The sequence below is a fragment of the Plasmodium cynomolgi genome, chromosome 14 (genome assembly GCF_000321355.1).
Source record: "Plasmodium cynomolgi strain B DNA, chromosome 14, whole genome shotgun sequence".
Lineage (NCBI taxonomy): Eukaryota > Apicomplexa > Aconoidasida > Haemosporida > Plasmodiidae > Plasmodium > Plasmodium cynomolgi.
Window position 1 is genome coordinate 170,991 of NC_020407.1, and position 25,059 is coordinate 196,049.

Genomic DNA, 25,059 nt, shown 5'->3' on the forward strand with positions numbered 1-25,059 from the left:
CAATTTTCCTCACGCATTTTTTGAAGGACTTCCTAAACCATTCCTTGGTTCTAAAATTCTGGATTAGTTCTTCATACGATAAGGAATTGTAATAATCCATCTGCGTTTTGTAGGGCATTCCTTCGACATTTTTAACAGTGCTACAAAAACTGGAGTTGCTGGCACTTTTCTTTGCATTCACGAAAATATCACAAAAGTTCTTTTTCAGGATGGTATTTTTTACGATACTTCCTGCGGCTCTTATTGTGGGAATTTCTTCACTCTTGGCTTTCTTCACAAGAACGGTGCCATTTTTTTCGTTCCTTTTATCGGGAAAATTGTTCCTCCTTTTGTTTGTTTCCGTCATCGCTAGCTCCTGCTCCATCACCACACATTCGACTTTGTTCAGCAAAAATGTGCGTAATGAATTTTTGATAAGATTTCTATGATGTAGTAGTACATTATCTAGCGAATAATTCTCATTTTTCGTCACAAGCGTGTAATCATTATACAGCTCCTTCAGCGAAATGTCCTCAAATGTTTCATCCTTTAATCTAAAACTGGGGTGCAGGGGAGTATGTATATTTATCCCAAAGGACAGCCCCCTCTTCTTCGTTTGGGAAAACTTAAACATGGTGTTATTCATCAAAATTTGAAATAGCGTAAACTTATGTTCTGACTTGCTCCGAATAAAATTACAAGGCTCTACAGTGTAATGCTGAATATTTCCATCGCTGCTTAGGAAGCTAATCCTCTTCATGCAGGTGTTCCTTAAAACTGTGGGCATTATAGGCTTGTATAACTTGACAATGTTTGTAGGGCAATATAAGTTTAAATCGTACAGGTAGTTTAAATGCTCCCCTATGTATTTTACCCTACGACCTGGTAATTCTATTTTTAGGGGAAAATTGGAAAACATATCAAACAAGGAATGGGAAAAATAATCGAGCTCCTGATTTCATTTAACGAATGAATAATTACAAAGAGTATGTCTTTCCATTTTTTGACAATTTGGGGAAATACTTCCAAGGAGAAGTAGTTATCCTTTCGACCGTTCTTACTTAGTTCATCACCATTGGGAGTTACCACATCGCCTCTATTTTCTACTCCTCCTGTGTAGCTGTTCATTATATGCGATTTGATGTTCCCCTTATCCTTAATACCTACGTTGTTCATGGTTCCTCTCCTCATACGTACATTTCTCTTTAACAATTTTACATCCTTTTTAAATTCCTTCCAAAAGAGATTCATATTGTTAATAGCTATTTTGCTTCTTCTGCTACTTGTGTAATTTTTCTTCACTTTGGCTTTATATCGCTTGTACAAAATATACTTTTCTGTCATGTTTTGAATAAACGTCGACACGTGTGTTTGTGCGTAAGGAAATTTCATGCACCGATCTAGTATCTTCCCCACCATGTAGTACGTTTCTTCATGTGGTTGCAATCGGGTGTAATTTAAAATTTCATTGCACATATAATTCAGGGAGAAATATACATCCACATGTTTGCTCTTAAACATGTTCATCAACTGGTCAAAGCCGTCCTTAAATAGGTCTGCGTACTCGTACTCTTTTTGCTTCTCCACGACGGGAGAATTTGCGGCAGTAGGGGCAGCCTCCTTTTCGCCCCTTTGATTGGCCCCCTTGAAGCTCTTCCTGCTCTCCTTTTCGTTTTTACCGTTCACGCGCATCCTCACTTTGGCGGCCGCTCCCCGTCCACTGCGCGTGTCACTTCGATTATCACTTCGATTATCACTTCGGTTCCCACTGGGAGTGTTATCCCCCCCAGCGTCAGCTCCACTCAACACGCACAACTTACCGCTTCCATTCTCACGAGATACGTTACCTCTGCCCATTGACCCACTGACACCCTTCGAACTATGCTCTCTTAAGTTGTGCCAATCACTCTGCTTCGCACCATCACAGAAAAATATTACATCCTTCATTTGGAATTTTTTCTTATTGTTCCTTCCCCCATCGGGATCTTTCACTATATTTACGTTATTATTCATTAAAGAGGAATTTCCACCCATGCCTTTATTCTTGTTCTTACGCTCGTGCAGGTAGTACAGCTTATCATTTCGCTCAATTTTCAGCGCTCTAAAATGGTAAAAAACATCTTGGGGAAACTTCCGCATAAGGACATACAAAATTTTGTGAAAATACAAATAATTGTCCTTGTTAACATTTATATTGTTCATTAAGAAGGGAAGATAGAACAGCCAAAGATTGGGACATATATTATCATTATATTTGTTAAAAACTTGCATAATGGAATTATCCTTCATATCAGAGCTAAGCAAATAGAGGACGCTGCTTAGGTGGTAGTACCCCTCGTGTGTATTCAGGCTGGAGTATATCAAATAGGAAATTATGGAGCTTAAGCAGAATGAAATGTTTTTATTCTCCTTAAAAGCTTTCTTGCAGTAATCGGCCCACAGCGCCCAAGAATTGTTTTCCAGTGGGTATATCTTCAGGGAAGAGAGAAAGCATTCCTCAATTAAATTTCCATCGAATAGGTTGCACTTTTTATGGTCACATTTGCAGGTATACTCCCCGTTGTTTTTCGTCTGTTGCTTTTTTTTATCTCCCTTTTTTGCTATTTTTTTCTCCTCCTTATTCGATTCTCTGCAGTCACTCACTTCGATCTGACTATCCATCTCCTTCTCATGCAAAGGACTTTGTCCATTCGTTTGTACGCTCTTTTTCTCACTATCTTCTGCGGTTTCGCTAGCTGCTTTGGTGACTTTACTTCTTTTCTTCCTTTTCAAAGTTTTATCATCCAAAGGTTCTTCCTTCTTTTCCTCAGCAATGCTACTGTGGAATATTTCTTCCTGCAAACGGTTCGGCGTTTCGTTGGCAGCATTTGTGCCTTTTTTTCTCTTCTTGTTTTTTTTGTTATCCCCTCTGTCACTCGGACTGCAGTCATCATTATTACTAGCAACTGCGCTGGGAATGTTTAAACCTTTTTCTTCCTCCGTCTTCTGAGGGCTCCCCAAAGCATGGAAAACTATGTCAGAATTGATCTGCGCACAGCCCGCTTCATCTTCCCTTGCGATGTCCTGGCACATGTATCTACATTTGTCACAGTTCATCTTGGAATTCTTCTCAATAAAATTATTTCTATACAAAAATAAAATAATTTTATTCAAGTTGCACAGAATCTTTCCCTTCATGTAGAAAAATTCACTGCGAAATTTCTCATAACTGACCATTGGCAGGGAGTCAAAATCAAATGTGTTAATAAGATTAAGTGAGTTAATGTAGCATTTGAGCTTTTTTACAACTTTCTGAAGAAATGTATTTTTCCCCAACTTTCGCAAATTAATACATATGTTGAAATATTCGTACTCCATATTTCGAATGTACAGATAATTGTCATCATGGGAGATGTTTGGCTTTTTTTCCTTCTTATAGTAGTTTTTCTTTCTGCACAATTCGGTTTCATCACAAACGATACTGCTATACTTTTCCAGCATATTGTGTGCTATATTATAGCCATTATTTGAGATGTTACTGTTGATTAATTTCTTCAAATTCATTTTTATAATTTCCATGTTATACATGTAGCTGCATCTGGCATCGAGCACTCTGCCTCCGCTGTTACTACCATGGTTGCTAATGCTATTTCCACTGCTACTACAGCTGATGCTGTTTCCGTTACTACCACCCTTCTGCACAAAATTATCATAAAGCTTGTCAAAATAATTATACGACATATTGTTCATCTCTCTCATATTCTTCATCAGATTTAATAAGTGATAGTTCTTACACTTATCATTCAACTTTTCGGTGCAACCCACGTTCGAAAAGGGTGACAAACCACATTTGTCCATAAAAATTTTACAGATTTTTAAAAAAAGTAGCTTCCATCGGTAGGCATATTTCATATTGTGGATGTCATCATAAACATACACAGAACTGTCCTTATTGCACATGATAAACAAATTATGCAATAGGCATATTAGCTGCAATTCATTTTCTTCCTTCTGTGCTTGTTTTTTTTTTAGCGAATTCTCCCTTATTATTTCTATGCTCGTTTGCGCATGTTCAAACAGTTCCGCGTGTGCAAATAAAAGGCTCAAATTGTTGTTTTTATAATTGCACATTTGCCTCACTTTGTTAATTAGCAGATTCATTCCATCGTCTATGTTTTCTTTAACTGTTTTTATGTGTTTGCTCTTCAAATCGAATTTGAACTTTTTCATAAGGAATGCACTACTTGGGTCATTCACGTTGCCCACAAAATGTTTACCCTCACTAAATGCGTTTCCTCTTTCCCACACCATCTTTCTGAACGTATTCGCCCCTGCATCTGCGCTCGCTCCCACCTTCGCTTTTTCGCTCCCTTCGACATTCCTTTCGATGTTCGCTTCAACGGAGGCCTCGTCAATTTCGATGTTCTCGTTCCCCTGCATGCTCTCAACAATTGTGTCGCTATTTTCCTGTAACTTGTAGATTATTTTTTCCAAGTAGGAATACACGATGCTTTTCATGTGATCCCCCTCCCCGCAATCGCTTAAACCTTTCAACAAATGGGCAATGCTACCGTTCCCTCCGCCGCCGCAACCGCCGCAACCATCGTTGTAACGGGCGCAGTAGTTATCATTTCGGATATTCTCACTGCTGATGTGGGAGCCATTAGCATCGATGCCCTCGCCACACTTGTTACTCCCACTGGTAATGCTATTCAGTTTGCTATCACTTATGGCGTCGCGCCCGCTACTACGTCTGCTGTTGCTATCATGTGCGCTTCCCTCGCCACTCGGGCATTTTTCATTCGTCGGCTTAGCCGCATTCTCTCCCTCCTTGTTATACCCTTCAGTGTGCGTTCCCCCCTCCTGGTTCTCCGATAACGTTTTCTTATTGCTCTTAAAGTAATCATGAATGGTTGTTTGTATTTTCCCGTCCTCCGATTTGTTAAACTTTAAGCTAATTAAGCTGTTGGTTTTGCTTCTTCGCGATTTTCTCGAGTTGGCACTGTTTTTTTTCAAAGGCGCCATATCGTTCTTCGCAGTTACAACCGTTCCACTGCCGCTATCGCGACTATTGGTACTTCCCCCACCTTCGCCCTTTTTGGACTCTCCCTTGAGGGCTTCTCCCGGAGTGCACACTGGGTGCACCCCAACACCTTTAACCTCACTGCTGATTTCCGCGCTGCTCCTTCCCATGTTATCCTGTACGTGGATACATTTCAAATTGTCCTTTATTATGCAGTACACATTATTCAAATTCGTTAAGTAGTTACTCTTCAACGTTTCGTAGTTGCAACTGAGCACAATTGGATCATCTTTTTTTTCCTCTGATAACAATATGCAGGTGCTCAACTGGGATGATTTGGAGTCCCCATTCTTTTTCATTCCCTCTTTCACCTGCATTAATTTCATGTAGCTCTCGATACAAGATACTTTACTAAAATATTTCAAACTGTCGATCCAATTCACTCTGTTAATATCTAATTCTTCTTTTGTTAAGTTCAGATTTTCATAGCTCATAAAATGCTTCAAATAGGAATATTCATTTTTGTAGTACAAATTATAATGGTTAAAAAAGAGAGACTTGGATAATTCAATGTTCCTAACGTAATATGTCCTCAGGGCGTACACATTGTCACGTTCATTCAAGTCGCTATTTATTTCGATTAAACAGTTGATTATTTGCTTATAGCTATTGTAGCTTTTTTTCATTGCGCAAACGGGGTCCTCATTCTTAGCGGCAATGACCAATCTGTTCTGCACTCGGTCATTTGAGACTCCGCCGTTATTCATATTTGCACCTTCGCTTTGCTTCTTATTTTTACTCCTGCTTGGTTTCTGAGTGGTAATTTTGTTCGCACCCGTTGCCTGCTTTTCATTCGTGTCCTCAATCGGAGCCGCATTTTCTACTTCGCCCTGCTTACCCAACTTCTTTATTTTCCTCAAATTATAAAATAACAACATTTGTAGCATACACTTGGAAATTTCATACGTACAAAAGTTCTTCGCGCAGTATAAAATTATTTCCGTGGGAACGTACAGCATAATGCGAGTCTTAAATATGCACGTCAAAGTAGTTTCTAGAACGTTCACGTTATAGTCATTTCCATATACATTATTTTGAAAAGTTTTGTTTTTCCTCCAACTCATGTTAGTGGTAGAAGCGCCTTTGTCATTCTCCCCTCTCGACATGCACATCTTATAATTATTAGAAGATGCTTCAATGAAGCTGATATAGTTGTACAAAAAGTGAACGATGCAAAAATTTAATTCATTAATTTGTTCGCTGCTGAAAAAATTGAACAACTGCGCAAATAGATCTATCCACACCGATCTACAGTATTCCTTAAAAATATTTACCAAACTGAGAATTGGTTTAAATATATATTTGGCTTTGATCAACTTTTCTTGGCATTTGTTCACGAAACTTTGCTGTTCGGAGCAATACTTAGTTAAGTAGCGCTTCCACGTGACGAAATCGCTGTTGTAATTCTCCATGTTGATGGTCGCACACGCCTCCCTTGCCTTGAAATTTTTTTTTTTCTTCGTTTTCTCAGAACAAGTTTGCCTCGCCGCGTTTGCAGTAACCGCTCCATCAGTAACCGCTTCATCAGTAACTGCTCCATTGGTAACCGCTCCATCGGTAACCGCTTCCTCCTTAGCGTACTTGCGTCTGCACAAAAAGGGCACCAAGCTTTGCGTTCGCTTCTTCAAGTATACGTACGTATCCACGTTGTGCTTAAAGAACGAAAAAAACACATTTAAAAATAGGCTCACAAAATATTTATCAATGATATGCTTAAAATAGTCGTTCTTAAATAAAAAACAAATGGACTCAAACAGATCATTGGAGAGAAAATATTTCTGAAAAAGGTGCGTACAAGTGTATCTAACCTTCGGAATAAACGAAAACGTTCCCCTTAATATGTTTGGCAGTAGGTGCCTTAAAAACATATTCTTCAAATCTATAATGTGGTACTTCTCAGAATACTTCTCCTTTTGACTTTTAATAAAGTACAGTAATATATCGTAATATTTTACATAACAATGGTAGTCATCCGAATAATCAAAGGTGATTAAGTTTCTAATTAAATGTGCCTTTTCTTCCGATGATAGGCATATGCCTACGTTTTCATTTTTCCTGCACGACCAGAACGTCTTCAGCTTCTTTCTCTTTTTGCACAAAAATAAATCATTGCATAGATTTTCCTCAATAGTGTACGCCTCAAAGGTGTTATCATAACACTTCAACCTTTTGTAAAATCGTTTTCTTCTCTTTTCCTTCCTCGGTTTTGTGATTCCCCTGACATGTGGGCTGGCAACATCGTTTACAACGGCCGTTCTGTCATAATTTTTTTCACCATTTCTTTCACCATTTTTTTCACCATTTGTTTCACCATTTTGTGCACCATTTTTACCCCCCCCTTGAACATCTCCTACCTGCACATTTCTGTTCAAATGGGTGACCCCCACGCAGTTGTTATCGCCCCTCTTACAGAACAAACGTGCATACAAATCGTTCTTCATCTCCCTATGGTTCATTTTCTCACGACAGATTTTGCTCCTCAAGCAGTTTTTTCTTCTCCTTTCATATATTATCCTGTCCTTGGAAAGAAAGTACCTCCTCGCTATTCTATAATTGTGCATATAATTACATGTGCCTGCCTCATCATGCACGCTATTTATATACCTGATGTAGTGGCTAATCTGAAAACTGTTCACCTTTTTGTCACTCAGTTCGTTTATTATTTCTTCCACTTGCGCCTTTTTCCTAATTTTGTGCTCCTTCTCTTCTTCCTCTATGGATGAGGGGCAAGTAGAACGGTCGGACATCACGTCTGTGGAAAAATCTTCCATCGGTCCTTCCACAGGTTTTTGCACATCCGCTAAATGATACTCACTCATATTCAAAATGAACAAATGAAAACTGGAACCATTTTTGCACTCCAACAGAAGTAACTCCTGCATGGTTTCCAAACACTGTATAGCCTCCTTCTTATCGACTAAATGTAGATTCGTGTTTATTAAAAAAAGCAACTGTTTCAGGGTAGCCAATCTTCCCTTCTTCCTCAAACAGTAACAAGCGATGCATCTCAACCTTTTTAGATATTCCAAAATGAGAAACCTAATCAACTGTGCGTACTGATTCTCTCCATTTCTATCATAAATCTGACAGAACAACGTAAATATGTTCAGGCTCGTTTCTAATTTTGCCTCTACGTAAAGCGTGTTATCCATATAATACACCCTGTTGTTCTTCCTATACACCTCCATGCCCCTAAGACATAGGCTAATCAACATTTCATGCAAAAATTCAATTTTACTGGAGACATTTTGTTCCCTTTCAAATTGGTTATTAAACATGAAATATGGCTCGTTCTTCGTGTCGTGTTTTCCCTGATTAACACCTGTTTGGCTAGGTTCATCAGGATCGCCATTTTCCCTTCCTTGGGGGCTACTTCTACCGATTATGCTGCCAAAATTGTCCACGAACAAACTGTGCGTTATTACGATGTGGTTTATTAATAATAATGTGGCCCTTTCCACCCTCTTATTGTCAAAATTGAGTAATAAAAAAAAGATGCAACTTAGAATGTGCAAACTTTTGCAAACGCTTTTCCTATTCGAATACTTCATCAGCACTTTTAAAACCCTATAAATGGTCTTCACCAAGTTCATGCCGTATCCCTTATTTATCATTTCGTACGCGTTACTAATTTGTTCTGCATGCTTCTCCTCACTGGAAAAGTCCCCATTCAACATACACATTTTTCTCTCATTGCCTATTCCCATCTCATTCAGTAGAGCATTCTTCAAAGCGCTAACCATTTGCGACTTGTCAGTAACATCCTTTCCGTCCTTATCTATCCCGTTGAAACTATTGGGGGGAATGCTTAGGCTTTCTTCCCTTAAATTATTCGTTTGCCAATCTTGCGCAATAGAACTCCTTTCATTTCTGCTGAAAGTATCATCCACAAAATTGTCATTGGGCAATTTTTCCTTGTTTAAAAATCCACTAAAGGATTCCCTCCCTTCAGAATTATTCGTAAAACTGTATGTCCTTTCGTTCATGCACGAAAATGCACTAACCTGATCTTCCCTTCTACCACCGTGCTCATTTGCAACTGCTCCTTCGTTGGAATGACTGGACCACCCACTGAAGCTACGCACAGCTACTTCGCCATTTCCGCTTTTCTTGCTCTGCATTTCCAAAGTAATAATATTGTGAAGTAAATTTTGTAACATGCCATCATCACACACTTGGGGGTTATTTCCACCCTTTCCTTTTCTCCTCCTGATATACTCCTTCGTAGTGCAATTTATAGAATAAAAGCACATGAGCGTTTTGTACACATTTACATATTTTATCTTTACATTATTTTTAATTCTCAGTATATTTTCAAGAATGCTCAAAATTTTATTTGTCATGTTGGCTCCGTGCAGTTCGTTTCCATGTTGCATTAGGCTGGAAATAATTAAATTTGTCAGTACGTTTAATATGCCGTACTTAACGTATATCCGATTGTACTTCTTAACTACGTTCACAAGACCGATGAGGAAGAGGTGCCTTTTCTCATCATCCTTTCCAGTTTTTACATAATAGTTTAACATGACTTTCGCCAGCTTGGACAGTTTTGCGCCCGATTTGTTCTTTGGGATAGAATCCCCCCGCAGAACTACATCCCCCTTGCTATTACCAATTTGTTTGTTCTCCTCCCCTACGTGTGAAGAAATGCATCTACTATCACGTTGAGTGATAGCTTCTCTTTTCCGGTTTCTCGGTTTTTGCCCAATTTTCACGTTCTGCTGGATCACATCATGCTTCGCCTGTTCTGCGCTAGGGACCTTTTCTTTAGCTCGCAATTCGCGTAATGCACGAGGATCACTTTTTCCATTGTGTATATTCTTTCCATTAGGTGCTCCCAATTTGTTCCGCTCCTCCGATTTGTTCTGCTCCTCCAAGTCGTGCCTTCCTAGGGGATCCATTTCCCTGAGAACTACTTCATCATTTACCAAACTAAACAGCTCATGAACGGAGTTGCAGAAAATATTGAACTTTATAAATGTCAGTGCAACACTTAACGCGCGAATTAAAAGGGATTTCTTCTTCCCACTAATAGATACGCGACTGGTCATTTTTTCGAAATTCTTAAAAATTGAGGCTATCACATAGGGGTATACATTAAAAAAATCGTACTTGTGAGCCAGTACAACTTCTAAAATGTGGATTTTATTAAACACAGTTTTGTCCTTCTTAAAATAACCCAGAATGACCCTTCTATGGTTGAATAAGGAGCAATTTTTTATATGCCCATTTTTGTAGAACAAATGCCTGCTACTCTGCGTGTTCTTGGCCAGTTTGCTAAAGAAGTTATTCTCATGGGGGTAACAAACGTAGCTTCGTTTCCTATTATCCTTCACGACCCGTTTTCCACTATAAACCTTGCAGTAATAGCAATGCATGTGGCTTCTTTTTATTTGGCGAAGTAAAACATTGCCCTTGCTGGAATACTCCCCATGTTGTTCTCTCCTCTGGGAGATTATTTTTGTTAGCTCCTTTAAATTTAATTTCATTAAATTATTTTCTTCATTCTTATAGCAATAAAGTAAATGCGGATAAATCGCCGTCAAATCGTTCAGATCGCCATTACGGCTACACTTACACGCGTTGATAATGTTGCGAATGCTTAACTGCTTTACATCATCACACGGGAAATTCACATACTCATTGTTAAACCTTCTTACATAGCTCAGCATTATCATTTTGCTTTTCTTGCATTTTATCCTACTTACCATATCTACAACCATTCTGCTAATGCCCAACTTGTGCATGATAACTTCTTTCGAATAAGCTCCCCCACCTAGTAGCGCCTTTAAAAGGTAGAAAATTTCATTTATGCTAAAAAACAAACTGTGGTTGTAAAAAGGATAAAGCTGCACGTTCTTCCTTTCGCCATGAATCGATATATAAAACAAACAGTACTCATTATTTGCGCTACCTGAACAACTGTTGTCATTTAAATTATGTACAAACGTACAATTCTGTGAATTTCTAATAAACGCCGACGCGCAGATGTTATTCCTCGCCAAATTAACATACGCATTGTTATTCGAGGCACTTACACCATTTTGATCTCTCCTATAGCCTGCGTCCCCCGCGTAATCGTAATTGTTGCCTACTTTGACATTATTGCAAATCGTGGAAATGCCCCCATTTGCGTTATAGTACGAATTAACGTTGAACAAATTACTCCTACAACTGTGATCAGATCTCAACGAGTTGCTTTTCTCATTTCGGCTAATCTGATTCGTGTCCGCTTGCGTGAACAACTTCGCGTGTACGCTCATGACCATTCTATTGCGCTGTAATTCACTGATTATTTCTTTTTCATAAGTATTACAGCTTGACCCATATTTCTCGCCCGCAAAGGTAATGTGCCTCACCTTTTCGACTCTCTTGATATATTCCTTCAGTATAGGCACAACAAAAAACCGTAGGGAGGTCTCAAAAAATTGGCCCAAAATTGGCGCGTTAAAATTATGCAAAATACGCACAACTGTAAAAAACAAAAATCGTTTTTCCCTAAATCGTAATCCTTTCTTTGTGCACCTTTTAAAAAACGTGTGCAAATAGCTGTAATCTTCATCTCTATTTGTACATACGATGAACGCCAGTACGATGAGCAAATTGGTTCTCAGGAAAAAAAGGTAACCATTATACTTCATACTGTCGTAGATGATGTCATCATCCCTGCTGCCGTTCTTGCTCAGCACTAACGTTTTACGCGCTCTGCTAGGTGCCACACAGTTCTGCTGCGGAAAACAGTCCAAAACTACGCACCTGAGTAAATCACGAGAAAAATGAAAAAACAGGATCAATATCTTAACGCACTTTTTGCATTCTCTGCTCCGTAAAAAAGTTAAAAAATGAGTGTTCTCCAAAGATAAATACTGACTAATCAAATGGATTAAACACAAGTACAACACCTCGATTAGGCTCGTTCTATTCTTCCTAACTCTATCCTCGTAAAAATTCAGAAATATCCAGGACGGTTCATACAACAGTACCTCATGCACAACGTTTACAACGCTGAAAAGGTTGACCAGAAAATTACTGACGTTCATAATTGGGATGCACCTTAGCTCACATCCTTGGTTGTACTTCCCACTTTGTGCATCTCCATTTGTTCCTTCCCCATTGTGTTCGCCCCTCTTCAAATGGGGAGACCTATCTTCCTTCAAATTAGTGTCAACATTTCTACCCGCATATTCCTTCATCTTAGAGCAATCGTACGAAATTACTTCCCTTAAATCCTCATCGTTGACATTAAAAAGGTATATGCTAAACACATGCATCAGGAACTCATTCGGTTTAAAGTCACAAATAAATCTTAACAGAATATTAACAAGGGCGGGAATTTTCTTACATATGTATTTTCTAAACCCCACTTGGTTTTTAACCCTTAGCGTAGAAACAAAACGCGAAAACACCTTCTGGTTATGTCTCTGCTGGATAAAGTACTTCAGCGCGTGTTCGTGATTGTTGGAGCATAGCAAACTTAACGCACGCATGCAGAAAGTGTTCATTTCGCTATTCTCATTGTTACTGCAATTCGTTATGAAATATTCAAGTAGTTTTTTTTCGTTCGATAAATTTGTCTCATTGTTCACCTTTCCATTGTTCACCTTTCCATTCGTGCCACTGCCGACACGGTTAATGCCTGTGTTGTTCCCTCGCCCGAGCACTTCCACGCCAGGGGCATTTGCGCCACATTGGTTCTCGCCCTTCCCCACAGCGGAACTCTCATTATTCACAATCGCATTTCTGCTCACTACTGCATTTGCACTAACTACTGCATTTTTATTCACGTTTACGTCTACGGAATGACCAACCGGATTAACTTCCGCGGCGGCGTTCGGAATTCTCGGTAATCCCTCAGTATTACTTCCAGCATGATTCTCCCCACTGAACGCGCCGCTGCCCCGTTTTGCAATATCCGCCAACCCGTTTAACTCGCCCAAATGGGGTAGAGAAATGGAACTCCCCTTCTGAGCGCGCCTATATATACCAAACAACAAATCAATAATTTCCTTAAACTGGTCGTATGTTAATCTAGAGCTGGTAAAAAAACTGCAAAAAACTTCCATCAACTTTTCTACATTCTTGTGCACAAATTTATCCTCCCCACATTTGTCATTCCAAAACTTTACATACTGAACAAATCCGTCTATCAGATGAGGAGAAAACAGTTGGGGAAAAAAAGAATATATTTTGCTAAGACCAATAATAAAATTTTTCTTCAAAACAAAACCGTTATTTCGTAGGGCATATGACAAATTGCATAATATCGACTTTAAGTATAATTTCAAATCGATTTTATTTAATTTCCATACGTTTGTAAAATTTTTGTTCATATTCATTATTTTGGTGCAGCTAAAGGGCCCGCCATTTTTCCCCGAAATTTTATCCACGCAGTTGCTACTCTTCGCATAATTCTTCACCGAGCTGTCGTTCAGCCCCGAGTCCCTATCGTGCTCATTAATAACAATCAAAAATCGCAGAGTGCTTTCAGCCTTAACACATAACTCCTTATCTTTGCTAAACAAAAAATTCACTAAAATGTGAATGCACCGATTGTACAAGTACACGCTCCTTTTATTTACTTGGGCATTCATGGTGGGCAACAAATATTTGTACAACTGGTGGCTGAAGAAAATCCTCACGAAGGTCATGAAATACAGAAAAAACTCAATAACCGTTTTGTATTCTTCCTTTAGAAGTTGCTGCTTCGCTAGATGCTCCTTCGCAAAGGACTCATTCGCAATGTTCCCATTTGCTATGTTCCCATTTGTAATGTTCCCATTTGCTGTGTTCCCATTTGCAATATTCCCGTTTGCTATGTGCCCACGTGCGAAATACCCCTTCGCGTTATGATCCTGTGAAAACTCCTCCTTAATAAATTCCTTCGCCAGCTTTTCCTTTTTATCCTTAATGGGAACCGAATCCTCGCTAACATCAGGCACCATTACAAAATTCTCATGGACCGACGCGCTCCCGTTCTTCTCCTCCTCTCTTTCTTTGCCATTGAAATAAAAATCCTGATAACAGTTCGCATGACTGGCCTTTGCATTGTCATTCCACGTCTTTCCACCACTAGTTGCAGCATTCCTGTTGGATCCGTTTAAACTTTTCATATGACTTCGTAACAAACTTTTGTTTTTTTGAACCAAATTATTTTTCGCATCCTTAAAACTGATACTCGCATTTCCTGAATTTTCCAGTTTAAACTTCGTAAGATTGGTGGAAATGTAACTGGGGGTACTGTTGCGCATTACGCAATTTTTACGCTTCTGTTCCTCCTCTTCTAAGAGATTATTGCTTCCTCCGTTATTGGGGTTGCTACTACTATCCATGGCCCTTTTTTCCAGTGCCTTCCCCTCTTTCTCCATTTTGCCGTTACACAAACTGACAGCAGGGCCCCCCGTGCTGCCGCGTGAAACTCCATATTTGATCGTGCCCCTCACAAGGGCACTTCCGTTTTTTCCTTTGCAGTTTTGATCTACGTAAAGGCTTTCCCCTCGCTCAGATTTAATCTCGACAACGTCCTTCGCACCCATGTGACAATTATAACCTTCTGAGTGCTTATCCAACACATCTTTATTTTGCACGTTCAGTTCATCATTCCCATGTAGGCTACCACGTTTTGAGAGAGCACCCTTGTCATTATCAAGCACCGTCAGTTTGCTGTTAAAATAAATAAAATGATACGAGTTAGAGGATTTCCTCCTCGTTGCATTTTCACAGTTCAACTGCTTATCCATTCCACTGAGATGCTCATTATTTTTATCATCCGCATAAACCTTAAAACGCCTAGAAATGTTGCCAGTGTTATTTGCCCACTTATTAGCTATGTCGTCAATGGTTACATCTTTGCTGTGCTCTTCATTTTTGTTATCCAATTTGGTGGCGTAATCCTTCCTATACAAAACGGAGTAGTCTCTATTTTTTTTCTTAATTTTTTCATACAAATTTTGCAGATCTTTATTTTTCTGGCTGTTCATCTGGATACTATAACCATTCGGCACGGTGCTTTGCAAAATAATTACCTCATCGTTCAAGTTTTTATTATGTGCAACATTTTCGCCTTCCGCCCCATTGTGATTATAGGAAGTTTGCCAGTTCTTACCTACATTTGAATGGTTAACATAACCATTGTTTGTGCCCCAATTGTATGCCTCCCCATAGTTCTCCCCCAAATGATTTTTGTTCTGACTCTTCAACTCGTGATTCGCGTGGTCCACGCCATGGTTTGGCTTCTTCTCATAAAGGAAGCTCAGATTTGTTCGCTCATAAAGGTCTCCATTTCCGCCATCCTTTGAATACGAACGAGGAACATTGCCATTCAGAATGTAGTTAAAAATCCGATTCTCCTCGTCCCTTTTTTCTAGATACTCTATAATGTTAACAACGGTTTCTATCAAATTTATCACCACGTGGAAGTCAAATTTGATGTACGGTTTTTGAGTTAAAAAAAAACAATAAAAATCGAGGTAAGAAATTTTACGGTTCAACGATGATTTGGCAAAGTTCGATATAGAAAAGTGCTTCATAAAAAGATCCTGCAAGCATAAATTCCTCGTGGGTGAATATTTACAAGTCAGCAATTCCCGTGTATCTGTTCTCAATACTTTTGAGATAATAATGAAGGCCCTTTTTATAAAATGTCTGTCGTGTTGTTTTTTGCTTAAATTGAATATAAGTATTTTTAGTATATTCACCAGAATCTTATTCATCTTTTTCACCTCATTTTCACTTCTCCTATTTTTTCCCTTTGACGATAGGATATCCCATGTGAACACTTCATCGTGCCTGTACCAAAAAAGGCTACCTCTGCGGCGACGTTTATTCCTCCCATGTTTGGCATGCTCTTCATTCGGGTCATCCATACGGTTCACTTCTTTATTATTCAGGCTCCAAAAGGATCTGATCATTTCCACATTGCTTTTTATTTTACCAATTGCACTGTCCTTAATGCGTTCAACATCCCTGAGTGTCGCTTCATCAACTTTGTGATTTAAGGCACATAAATTGCTTATATCATACACAAAGGTATTATCTACTCCCCGGAAGTTATTCAAAATGTACGTGTTAATTTCCCCCACATAACCTGTAAATAATGACGAAATGACTAACGCAAAGCATTCCTCTACTAACAACTGCACAATTCGTACATATTTTAATTGGGTGCTTTCATGGCATGCTAGCAATGCCCGTACAATATTGTATACGTTAAATCTGACCCAGTAAGGCGGCAGAATTCGGCTTACTCTCAACAGGAGTAACAATCCGAATATTTTTTTCTTCACTTTGATGGCATTACAAAGATTACAGATGCAGGCGCATAAATTAAAAAAGAAGGTGCACTTCATGCCTGTTTTCATCTTCATTGGTTGTACATTTAATATGGTTTTTAAAATTTTTTCTATAAAGTTCAATCCCTCAATGCTCATTTGTAAAAAACGTGGGTGGTAATCGACTAAGCTGCAGAAGGTAAATATGAACGATGCCACATCTATCTCATTGTTGTGACTCTCTACATAGATGAATTTCTTCCTTCTTGTTAGCACAAATCTGCTCGAAAGTATTAACCCAATTCTTCTAACAACGTTTTTAACTATTTCTTTCAATTTGACTTTCCATATTTCGTCACTGCATATCATTCGGCAGTTGCTTTCAGCCTTTTGAAGCATTTTGGAATTTCCCCCCTCCGCGTCGATTCCAGCGTTGTCACTTTTTCCTCCCTCATTTATTTCCACTAACATGACTAAAAAACAGAACATCAATTTTTTTATAAACACGTTGTTACCGTTGTAGATGAAGGAATACTTGTGCAAATGCTTCCTACATTTGCACGTTTCGAAAAATATCTTATTCTTCCCTTTTCTGCGATGCGCATTATTCACTTTTTCCTTCAATGCCAGGTTATGCTCATTCGGGCCACTACATACCTTCTTCTCATTTATATGGGCGGATTGTTCCTCTTCCACAGTGTTGCTAAAACATTTAGAAGATCCTTTCCGCTTTTTATCAACTGTGCCGCCATTTTGATTAACCTTACCCGCTGTAAGTTCAGCTAACCCATTCTGGGTGCTAACACCAGCCGGACTATTCCTGATGCCCTTCTTAAATTCTCCATTTTGAGAACCAACTCTAATCATATATTGGTAAAAATCCGAAATACATTTTGAGTGATTAAAAATGAAAATAAAAATGGTAAGCACTATCCGGTAGCAACTAATTCGCTGGTCCTTCAAAATGCAGTAATAGCACAGGTCGCTTCTGTCAAAATATTTCGTTTTCCCGTTGTCGATAAATCGTTTATATGCCTTGAAACTTCTGTTTCCTGTGAAGAATAGCTTCTTTCTGCTAGCCAAATGGGTGCCTTTTTTTTTGGTGCAATTTGCATCGCCATGGGAAATGCCCTCCATTTTGCTCGTCAAACTGGTCCGTAGTGCACCCTCTTGTGTTACCCCCATCTCCTTCGTGGTTTTAAAAATGGGTTGCTTCACTTCGGCAATAAAGCTTAAATGATCCTTTCCACTGCTGAATTTCGAATGTACCAATTTTTTGTTCCTCTCACTTGGCGAACTGTAAACCCTCAGTTTCTTGTTCGACCCATCATCTGCAGCGACTTCATCCTGTTCGCTCATTTTTCTCTTCCTCAGATTGGCTAACTCATGAAAATTGAAGAGGCTGAATTTTTCTCTGTTCCTTTTTTTCCTAACACATATGCTCGCTTTCTTCCTAACGCAAAGTTTGCTTCTCATGTGCGCATTTATCATCGGCTGCTTATAATAGTATAAACACTTCGCATTGTTGCTCTTTACGTTATTCTTCAAAACTTTGCAGCAATAATTCAGCGTCTCTTCCAAATCGATGTGTTGTATAATACTGTCGAGCGCGGGATCGGAAGTGCTACCATTCATAAAAAATTTCATGAAGTTGACGTTGCCTCGATCTGCTTCATCCTTCTTTTCGTTCACCAGTCCAACGCCCACATTTACTGTGCTACCCTTATGCGCAGAGTTGTTTTTTTTGTTCTGTCCCGCATTATTACTTTTGATCTCTTTAATAATTTTCTCATTACAAATTGGGAATAGCCCATTTTGCGTGTTATTGCATTTTTTCTCTTCCTCTACTGCGTTCATTGTACTGCTTGTTTTTCTTCTAGATGCGGATCTTCTACTTGTACTTCTTAAAACATTCGCTTCGACACTTTTGTTCTCAACAAGACCTTCCCTCTCCTTCGAAATGTTAATTTCGGTACTTCCCCCTTCGCATTTATCTTCATTCTTCAGTGGAATATTTTTTCTCCTCCTTTTGTTCCTATCCGAAATTTTACAACTACCACTAACATTGCTGTTGTCAAGGGACAAGGATTTCTTGCTATTTAGCGGGGTGTTGTCATTCACCTCTGCAAGCTGCTTCTTTATAATGGAAATGGGTTCATCTTTTAATGCCCTCTCATTCTTAATCATTAAGAGTTTCCCTTCTATGGTGTCACACTGCACATCTTGAATGCACCTCTTTCTGTTGTACTGCTTTATTTGCTTCTTCAAAAAAAAACCTATTCTGAAATGCGAAATTACGCTCCTTTTGCTATTCAAACGGAAGTAGTAATTATTCATTAGTTCATTATCGTCACAAAATTTGCAATACAGTTTTAAAATGATAAATAAATTTTCCATGTATACTTTGTTCATATATTTATTTACTTCCTCCTCTGAGAGAACCTTCTGTGTGTAAATGACACCCATTTGAAGGAGAGTAATATCTGCTGGGTTCCTAAACAAATCATTCAGATAGTACTTTTGTTCGTAAATTTTGTTAAAGTTGAATTGGAAGGAGATTTTTTTTCTCAAGAATTTCATCAAATGAGTGAGTATACACGACATGGTTCCATCTTTATTCTTAAAATAAAAGGACGAGGAAATGCTTCCCTTAATATGGCTGTTCTTCGCCATGCATATATTTTCTTCCATTGACTTCAGCGCAACCCTTATTCTGTTCATATTTTTGGAGCCCAAACAGACTAGCAACGACTTCAAGTAAAGGTGAAACCGCTCATTCGTGAAATAACTGATTGGGAGCTGCAGGCACATTTCGCACAACACCATTTTGTACAACTTGGGAAAATCCAGGTACACATTTTCGAACCAACTTAGGACGTTCACAATTATGTCGTTCGCCTTATTCGCCCCATCCCCCTTTGCCTTTGCTTTCCTCGCCTGCCCGGGGGCATCGTGGCACGCGTCACGATTGCCTCCGCCGTTACTGCGGAGGGCTTCGTTCTTGCCGCTAACTTCGCCGTTACTTCGGAAGGCTTCGTTCTTGCCGCTAACTTCGCCGTTACTTCGGATGGCTTCGTTTCTGCAGCTAACTTCGCCGTTACTTCGGATGGCTTCGTTCTTGCCGCTAACTTCGCCGTTACTTCGGAAGGCTTCGTTCTTGCCACTGACTTCCCCACTACCCACGTGCTCCTTTTTGAAGGCATCCCCACACGCATCCTTATTCTCCTTCCCACTAAGAAGGCAATTTCCCTCATTCGAGGCGCTTTGCACTGAGCTTCCCTTCTTCAAAAAGTCCTCCATTATACCGCCATTTCCAATTACAATTCCCATGGCGCTTCCAACTTCACCTCCACGTTTGCTCCTCTCTTCATTCGCCTCGCTACTCGCACTGATATACCTCATGCACTTCATGTAGCTCAAATTGTCCCGAAAAAAAATCTTATTGAGTGCAAAATTCACTCCAGATTTGTTCTCCCTATTCCCCTTCAATTCGTTTGCGCAATTTACAAAACAGATGGTCTCCAGAAGGCATTTCACCAAATGGACCACTTGAATGCATTTACTATCTTTTAAAATTATGTCCAAACAAATCTCCGAAATGGTTCTTAGTTCACTTAAAAACTGCTCATAACAATGTGAGTAGTATTTCAACACCTTCAAAAGAAAGTGGGTCACCTTAATGATTAGGTCCTTATATGACATATAGCTGTTAAAGGTGTTATTCATGGAGAATGAATTGTAGCCCATTACATAGTCGTTCGTCCTTATAAAGGCATCGTACAGCCTACTCCTTTTCTTCTTTGTTGTTTTACTTCCCCCCTTGTTTGAAAAAATTCCGTGGGAAAATTGCCAATCGTGTAACACACCCCTTCTAAGTGTACAATTACCCGGTGAAGACCTACTCCTGATAGGTGAATAAATCCCCTGCTGACCTTTATTCGACATGGAATTTCTTAAAATGGGTCTATTCAAAATTATACCGTTTGCACTGTTAGAACAAATTGAATACCTTTCTCCTGCGTCCTTTTTCCTTCTCTTCACCTTTGCGAACTTAAGAACATGCGATGAAACAAAGTTGACGGAGTTTATAATGTCCCGTTCTTCCATCTCATGAAGAAAGTAGTGTTTCTTTTTTTTCCACTTTTGGTCAGAAAAATTTTCCATCCTTGTCGCGCTGACAGTGCCGTTACTCAACCCTGGAAACATGTGCATATCATTATGGTATGTTAATTCTCTAAAAAAATTTGCATCCTTCAGCAAAACCGACTTTATGTCGTTCAGTTCAGAATTTCCCTCACCACAGCTTCCATTCTCGTATTCTTCTAAAATAGGAAAATCGAAGTAGTCCACCTGGATTCCAAGTGTGCGTAATGCACTATATCCTTTTCTTCTTTTCCCCTTCGCAACCGCACCGCTTCCATTTTTGCTACTGCACGTGGGGAGTGACCCATTCGCTCCACCCCCGCTATTTTTGGCACTCTCACCATGTGGCCCATTTTTTCCCTTACTCAGGGACGAATCATGTGCACACTCCTTCCCCATCTGGAAAACGTCACAATGGCTTCGATCCAGCAAACAATCATAGGGTGACTGCAGCTTGTAGAAAAGTTTACACTTGTATAAATCTGCTGCCAATCTACTTCTAACATTTTTGCTGAAATAATGAAACGGTTTGAAGCCATTCTTCAGCCTTGGAAATTTTTTCATTTTCTGAATTATATAACCAAAACAAACTTTACAAAACAAAACGCTAGTGCTGCTCACTGCACCGAGCACCTGGAAAATGTAAAATATTTGCGGATACTGAAACAGTAGTTTGAATAAAGGCTCGATGGAATAATTCATAAAAATGTGGAAGTCATTCCCACTTAGAGAAATTATGCTGTTCGCACACATGTAGAGCAAATTCTTTTCTTCATTCCTTAGGTAACTGATGCAGTTGAACACTTTTCTTCTATCCTCCTTTGACAAGCTGTGCACGTTGATGTGGAGGTAAGAACGCAATGTGCGATTCAGCGACTTGTCACCTTTGGAGTAGTCCTCAGAAACGTCGCCTGGATAATGCGATCCACCGTTCTTTGTCTTCTTTTTGATAACCCCCCTTAGAGTTCCACTTTTTATTCCCAATTTTTCAACCGTAACGTGCGAAAAACAGGACGTGAATAATATGCAGCATATCACCATACGGTAAAAAATTTTGTGTATTATTTTGAGCCAAGTTTCACTCAGTTCATAGGATTTAAACAAATTGCTCTGCTCGTAGATCACGTCAAAATTGGAAATATCATACATTTCCTCAAAAGTGTCATAAACGGGGGATTCATTGAGGGCACCCTGTTCTGAACCTTTCCGTTGCAGCTTACCCGTTCTGAAGCCGTTTTCCTGGTTGTCATTCTTGGCAACATTCCGCTTCTGATTATTCCTATCTTCTATAACGACATTTTGGCTGACGCATTGACTTTTTATGCTCTTCCCTTTCTCGTCAAAAATATCGCCCTCCATACTCCAAAGTGTTTCGTTAACAGACTCGCAATGCGCACCCTTAATGATTCCTTTACCATTTCGATTGCTATGACCATTTAAGAAAAAATGTGAACTCTTTCCCTTTTCCACAGTGCAACCATACATAAGGCCATTCAGTTTGTTTCCATTTCCTTTATTGTACTTATTCATATAACTGTGCAATTCCTTTTCAACTGTGTAGGTACATGGATAACTATCCTTCACAGAACATGCCAATTCGGTTCTTCCATTTATTTCACCAATCATGTCGCCACTACTCACAATGCAGTTATAATTACTAATAAGGAGGTCATCGTTATTCCCCAGGTAGTTCAAAGCTATATACTTATTTCCCTCATGTTGGGTGCTACTCACATTTAAAGGCATCTTGCTGAGAGAAGCTACCCAATTCTTGGAAGCTGCTAATTTCCCATTTTCCGCCTTACGGGTATACTCACCTGCGCTGAGCGATTGTCCCAATTCATTTCTCACCTCGCTCACCAAATTGGAAGCAATGTTATCATTACTTGTTTGAAACGTGAAGCTCCCATTAGGGTTACCATTTTTTACTTCATTAATGGATTCTCCATTTTTTACACTTAGGTTGGTGTTCTTCGGACGACTGGGGCGCCTCCGCTTGCTTATACTACAGCTCTTTTTAATCCTTTTCCTCTTACTTGGGGTTTTTTTGGCATTCTTGACGTTTGCTGGGTCGTCACATCCACTTACACCACCCACGGTACCGCTATCCACATTAACTGCCGCTTCCTTCCCCGTCGATCTACCCAAAATGTTGTCCCTCCTGTTCAAATCATTACTCACATATTCGCCCCTACTGTTTAATCCCTCCTTTAAAATGTCACAACTTTGATCCTCTGAAATGTTACTTCTTCTCCTTTTCTCTGTATCCAGCTTACATATAATGGCTTCCTTATTAAAATACAAATAAATATAAAATATGTTGCTTCTTACACAGTCATAAATGGCATACAGCAAAAATTTATATTCTTTTAGGAGCTCACTTAGGTCGTGCGTTCCCTCCAACTTGTAGTAGTCATTAAGCAATACTTTCTTCAATGCTGTCTTCCCCTTTTTAGTTCCATTTTTATGACTGTAATATTTTACAGGCGCTTTAATTTTTTCCAAATGTTCTTCTTTTTTCATCCAGTTCTGCAGAAAATATTTTCGCGACAAAACAAATTTGCACAGATGATCTGAGTCGTACTTCAGTTTTTCTCTATCTGTGCACAATTTGTTCTTCGCTAATTTATTGTTCTTACGAAGATGAGAGCCTCTTCCCTGTTTCGTTCCCCCTTTTGCACTCATTACATCCGCCCTACTCGCACGGAGGCCCCTCCTATAAAGGCCATACAATTCGCACTTCAACGAATGGCTCTTGTGCAGCATAATATTTATAATATCAAAATAGAGGGCAAAGTACGGCGCGCTTTTCTTCTTCATTGCAAATAAAATTTCAGTTATATACACTAGCAATTTTACACACACATTCTGAATGAAGATAGAGCTCTTCTTACTCATAATGACCTGGGAATAGGTAGATATGCAACTCTTAATCACTTCATAATTCCACACAGGTTGGTCCTTAAAGTAGTGGAAAATGTCTTGTATTAGGATAAACACGTGTTCATTTAATTGCCCATTAATTTTATACGTTAAATAGCTCCTGTACGTATTTGGATTTACAAAAAGGGCCAAATAGTGCTTCATATTTTCCTTAAAATTGTCATGTAACAATAACCGAATATGTTCGATAAATATTTTCCCCTCTTCTATGCTATGCTTTGTGTCATATTTCAAAAATTCAAGAATTTTTTCTATAAGAAATTCTTTAAGATGAAAATATTTATTCATCTTATCCATCCTTAAAAAATAGATTAACATGTACACAACCATATTTTTTAGTCTCCACAGCTCGGATACCTTCAACAAATCAATCTCGTAATTATTGTAATTCACATTTTTGTAAAATTGCTTCTTCGATGTTTTAAGTTCATTTCGATAGAACACACTGCGGGTATCACCAAATGGGGAACCTAACTCGTCCCCGTAATTATCATTTAGTAGCGAAGCGATGGGCGCATTGTAATCGCAGCGGTTTCTGGAGTTTTTCTCAGAGCTGCCACTCACATCAACCTTCTGCGTCTTATCAGTGCATGTATCGCAGGAACTCTTCTTCCCTTTCTTCATTTCCAAATCTTTAACACGCTCCTCTTCGCAACGCAATGGGACGTTATCCTGCGGGTTACTCTCATCAAAATTGCACACATGCGTATCCCCCCTCTGGCAAAATTGGGAATTCCCCCTGATGGATTTCTTATCCAAAGTGGTCCTATCCTCGAGCAAATAGCTGTAAACTCTTTCGAATTTACGCGGATATAAAACACACTCACAACGATCGCTCCACCCGAGGGCTTTTTCCCCTAAGGACAAATGAGTGTCCCAAAAATGGTAACTGCACGACGTTTTACAAATCAGATCACTTGAGCAGTAAATATATTCTATGTAGAACGGCCTGGAATACTTAAAGTCCCGTATATTAATGAGGGACAAAATTTTACACAAAATTTTTACGTAATTTTCATTACTCTTTAACAAATGCGGATATAAGTTCATCAAAACATAATTTGAGAAAATTATTTCTCTAACTACTTTTAGGGAATCCCCACTGCTTCGTACGCATCTACTTTTGGGGGGCTTTTTCCTATACACATTTATTGCCGACTTGAGAAACTTCCCTCTTTTAACCTTACCAATTAGCCTCTTGTAAAAGGCCTTCAAAATATGCAAAGAAACAACATTCACATATTTGTAAATGTCGAACAGTATCAAATCGTTCTTATGTAGCTTGCATATTTCAGTAATTATTCTTATGCAGATAATTGTGTATTCTTCATTTTGCTTTACGATGAGATTCAAACAAATGTCAAAAATCTCTATGATGTATTTTATTTTTTTAAATTTATATATCATGGAATAGAAAATGTTAAGTATACTCTTCCGAAAAATGTACGTCCTATTGCGGTAATAGCAAGGGACGCAATCACTTATGTAACTTTTGATTAAGGGGTACACATCCATTAAAAAGCAGTTCTCTTCTTTTTCGCTCATGTTTAGTAGGGCCATTCTTATCCTGTGTGCTCTTTTTTTCGCGCCCCTTCCATCTTGGAATTTTTCATTTTTTCTCAGGAACCTCTTCATCACCAGTTTTTTTTCCAGAGCTTCCTCCAT

The 25,059-nt window shown here is 39.0% G+C and overlaps 1 protein-coding gene across 1 annotated transcript; it reads right to left on the reverse strand.

The window, feature by feature from the left end:
- Positions 1 to 876: 876 nt before the first annotated feature.
- Positions 877 to 25,059, reverse strand: PCYB_141330 (peptidase; the record flags this gene model as incomplete). Its single annotated transcript, XM_004224604.1, has 2 exons — positions 877 to 24,603; positions 24,634 to 25,059. The coding sequence occupies 2 exons, from the start codon at positions 25,057 to 25,059 to the stop codon at positions 877 to 879; spliced, it is 24,153 nt and encodes an 8,050-aa protein (XP_004224652.1).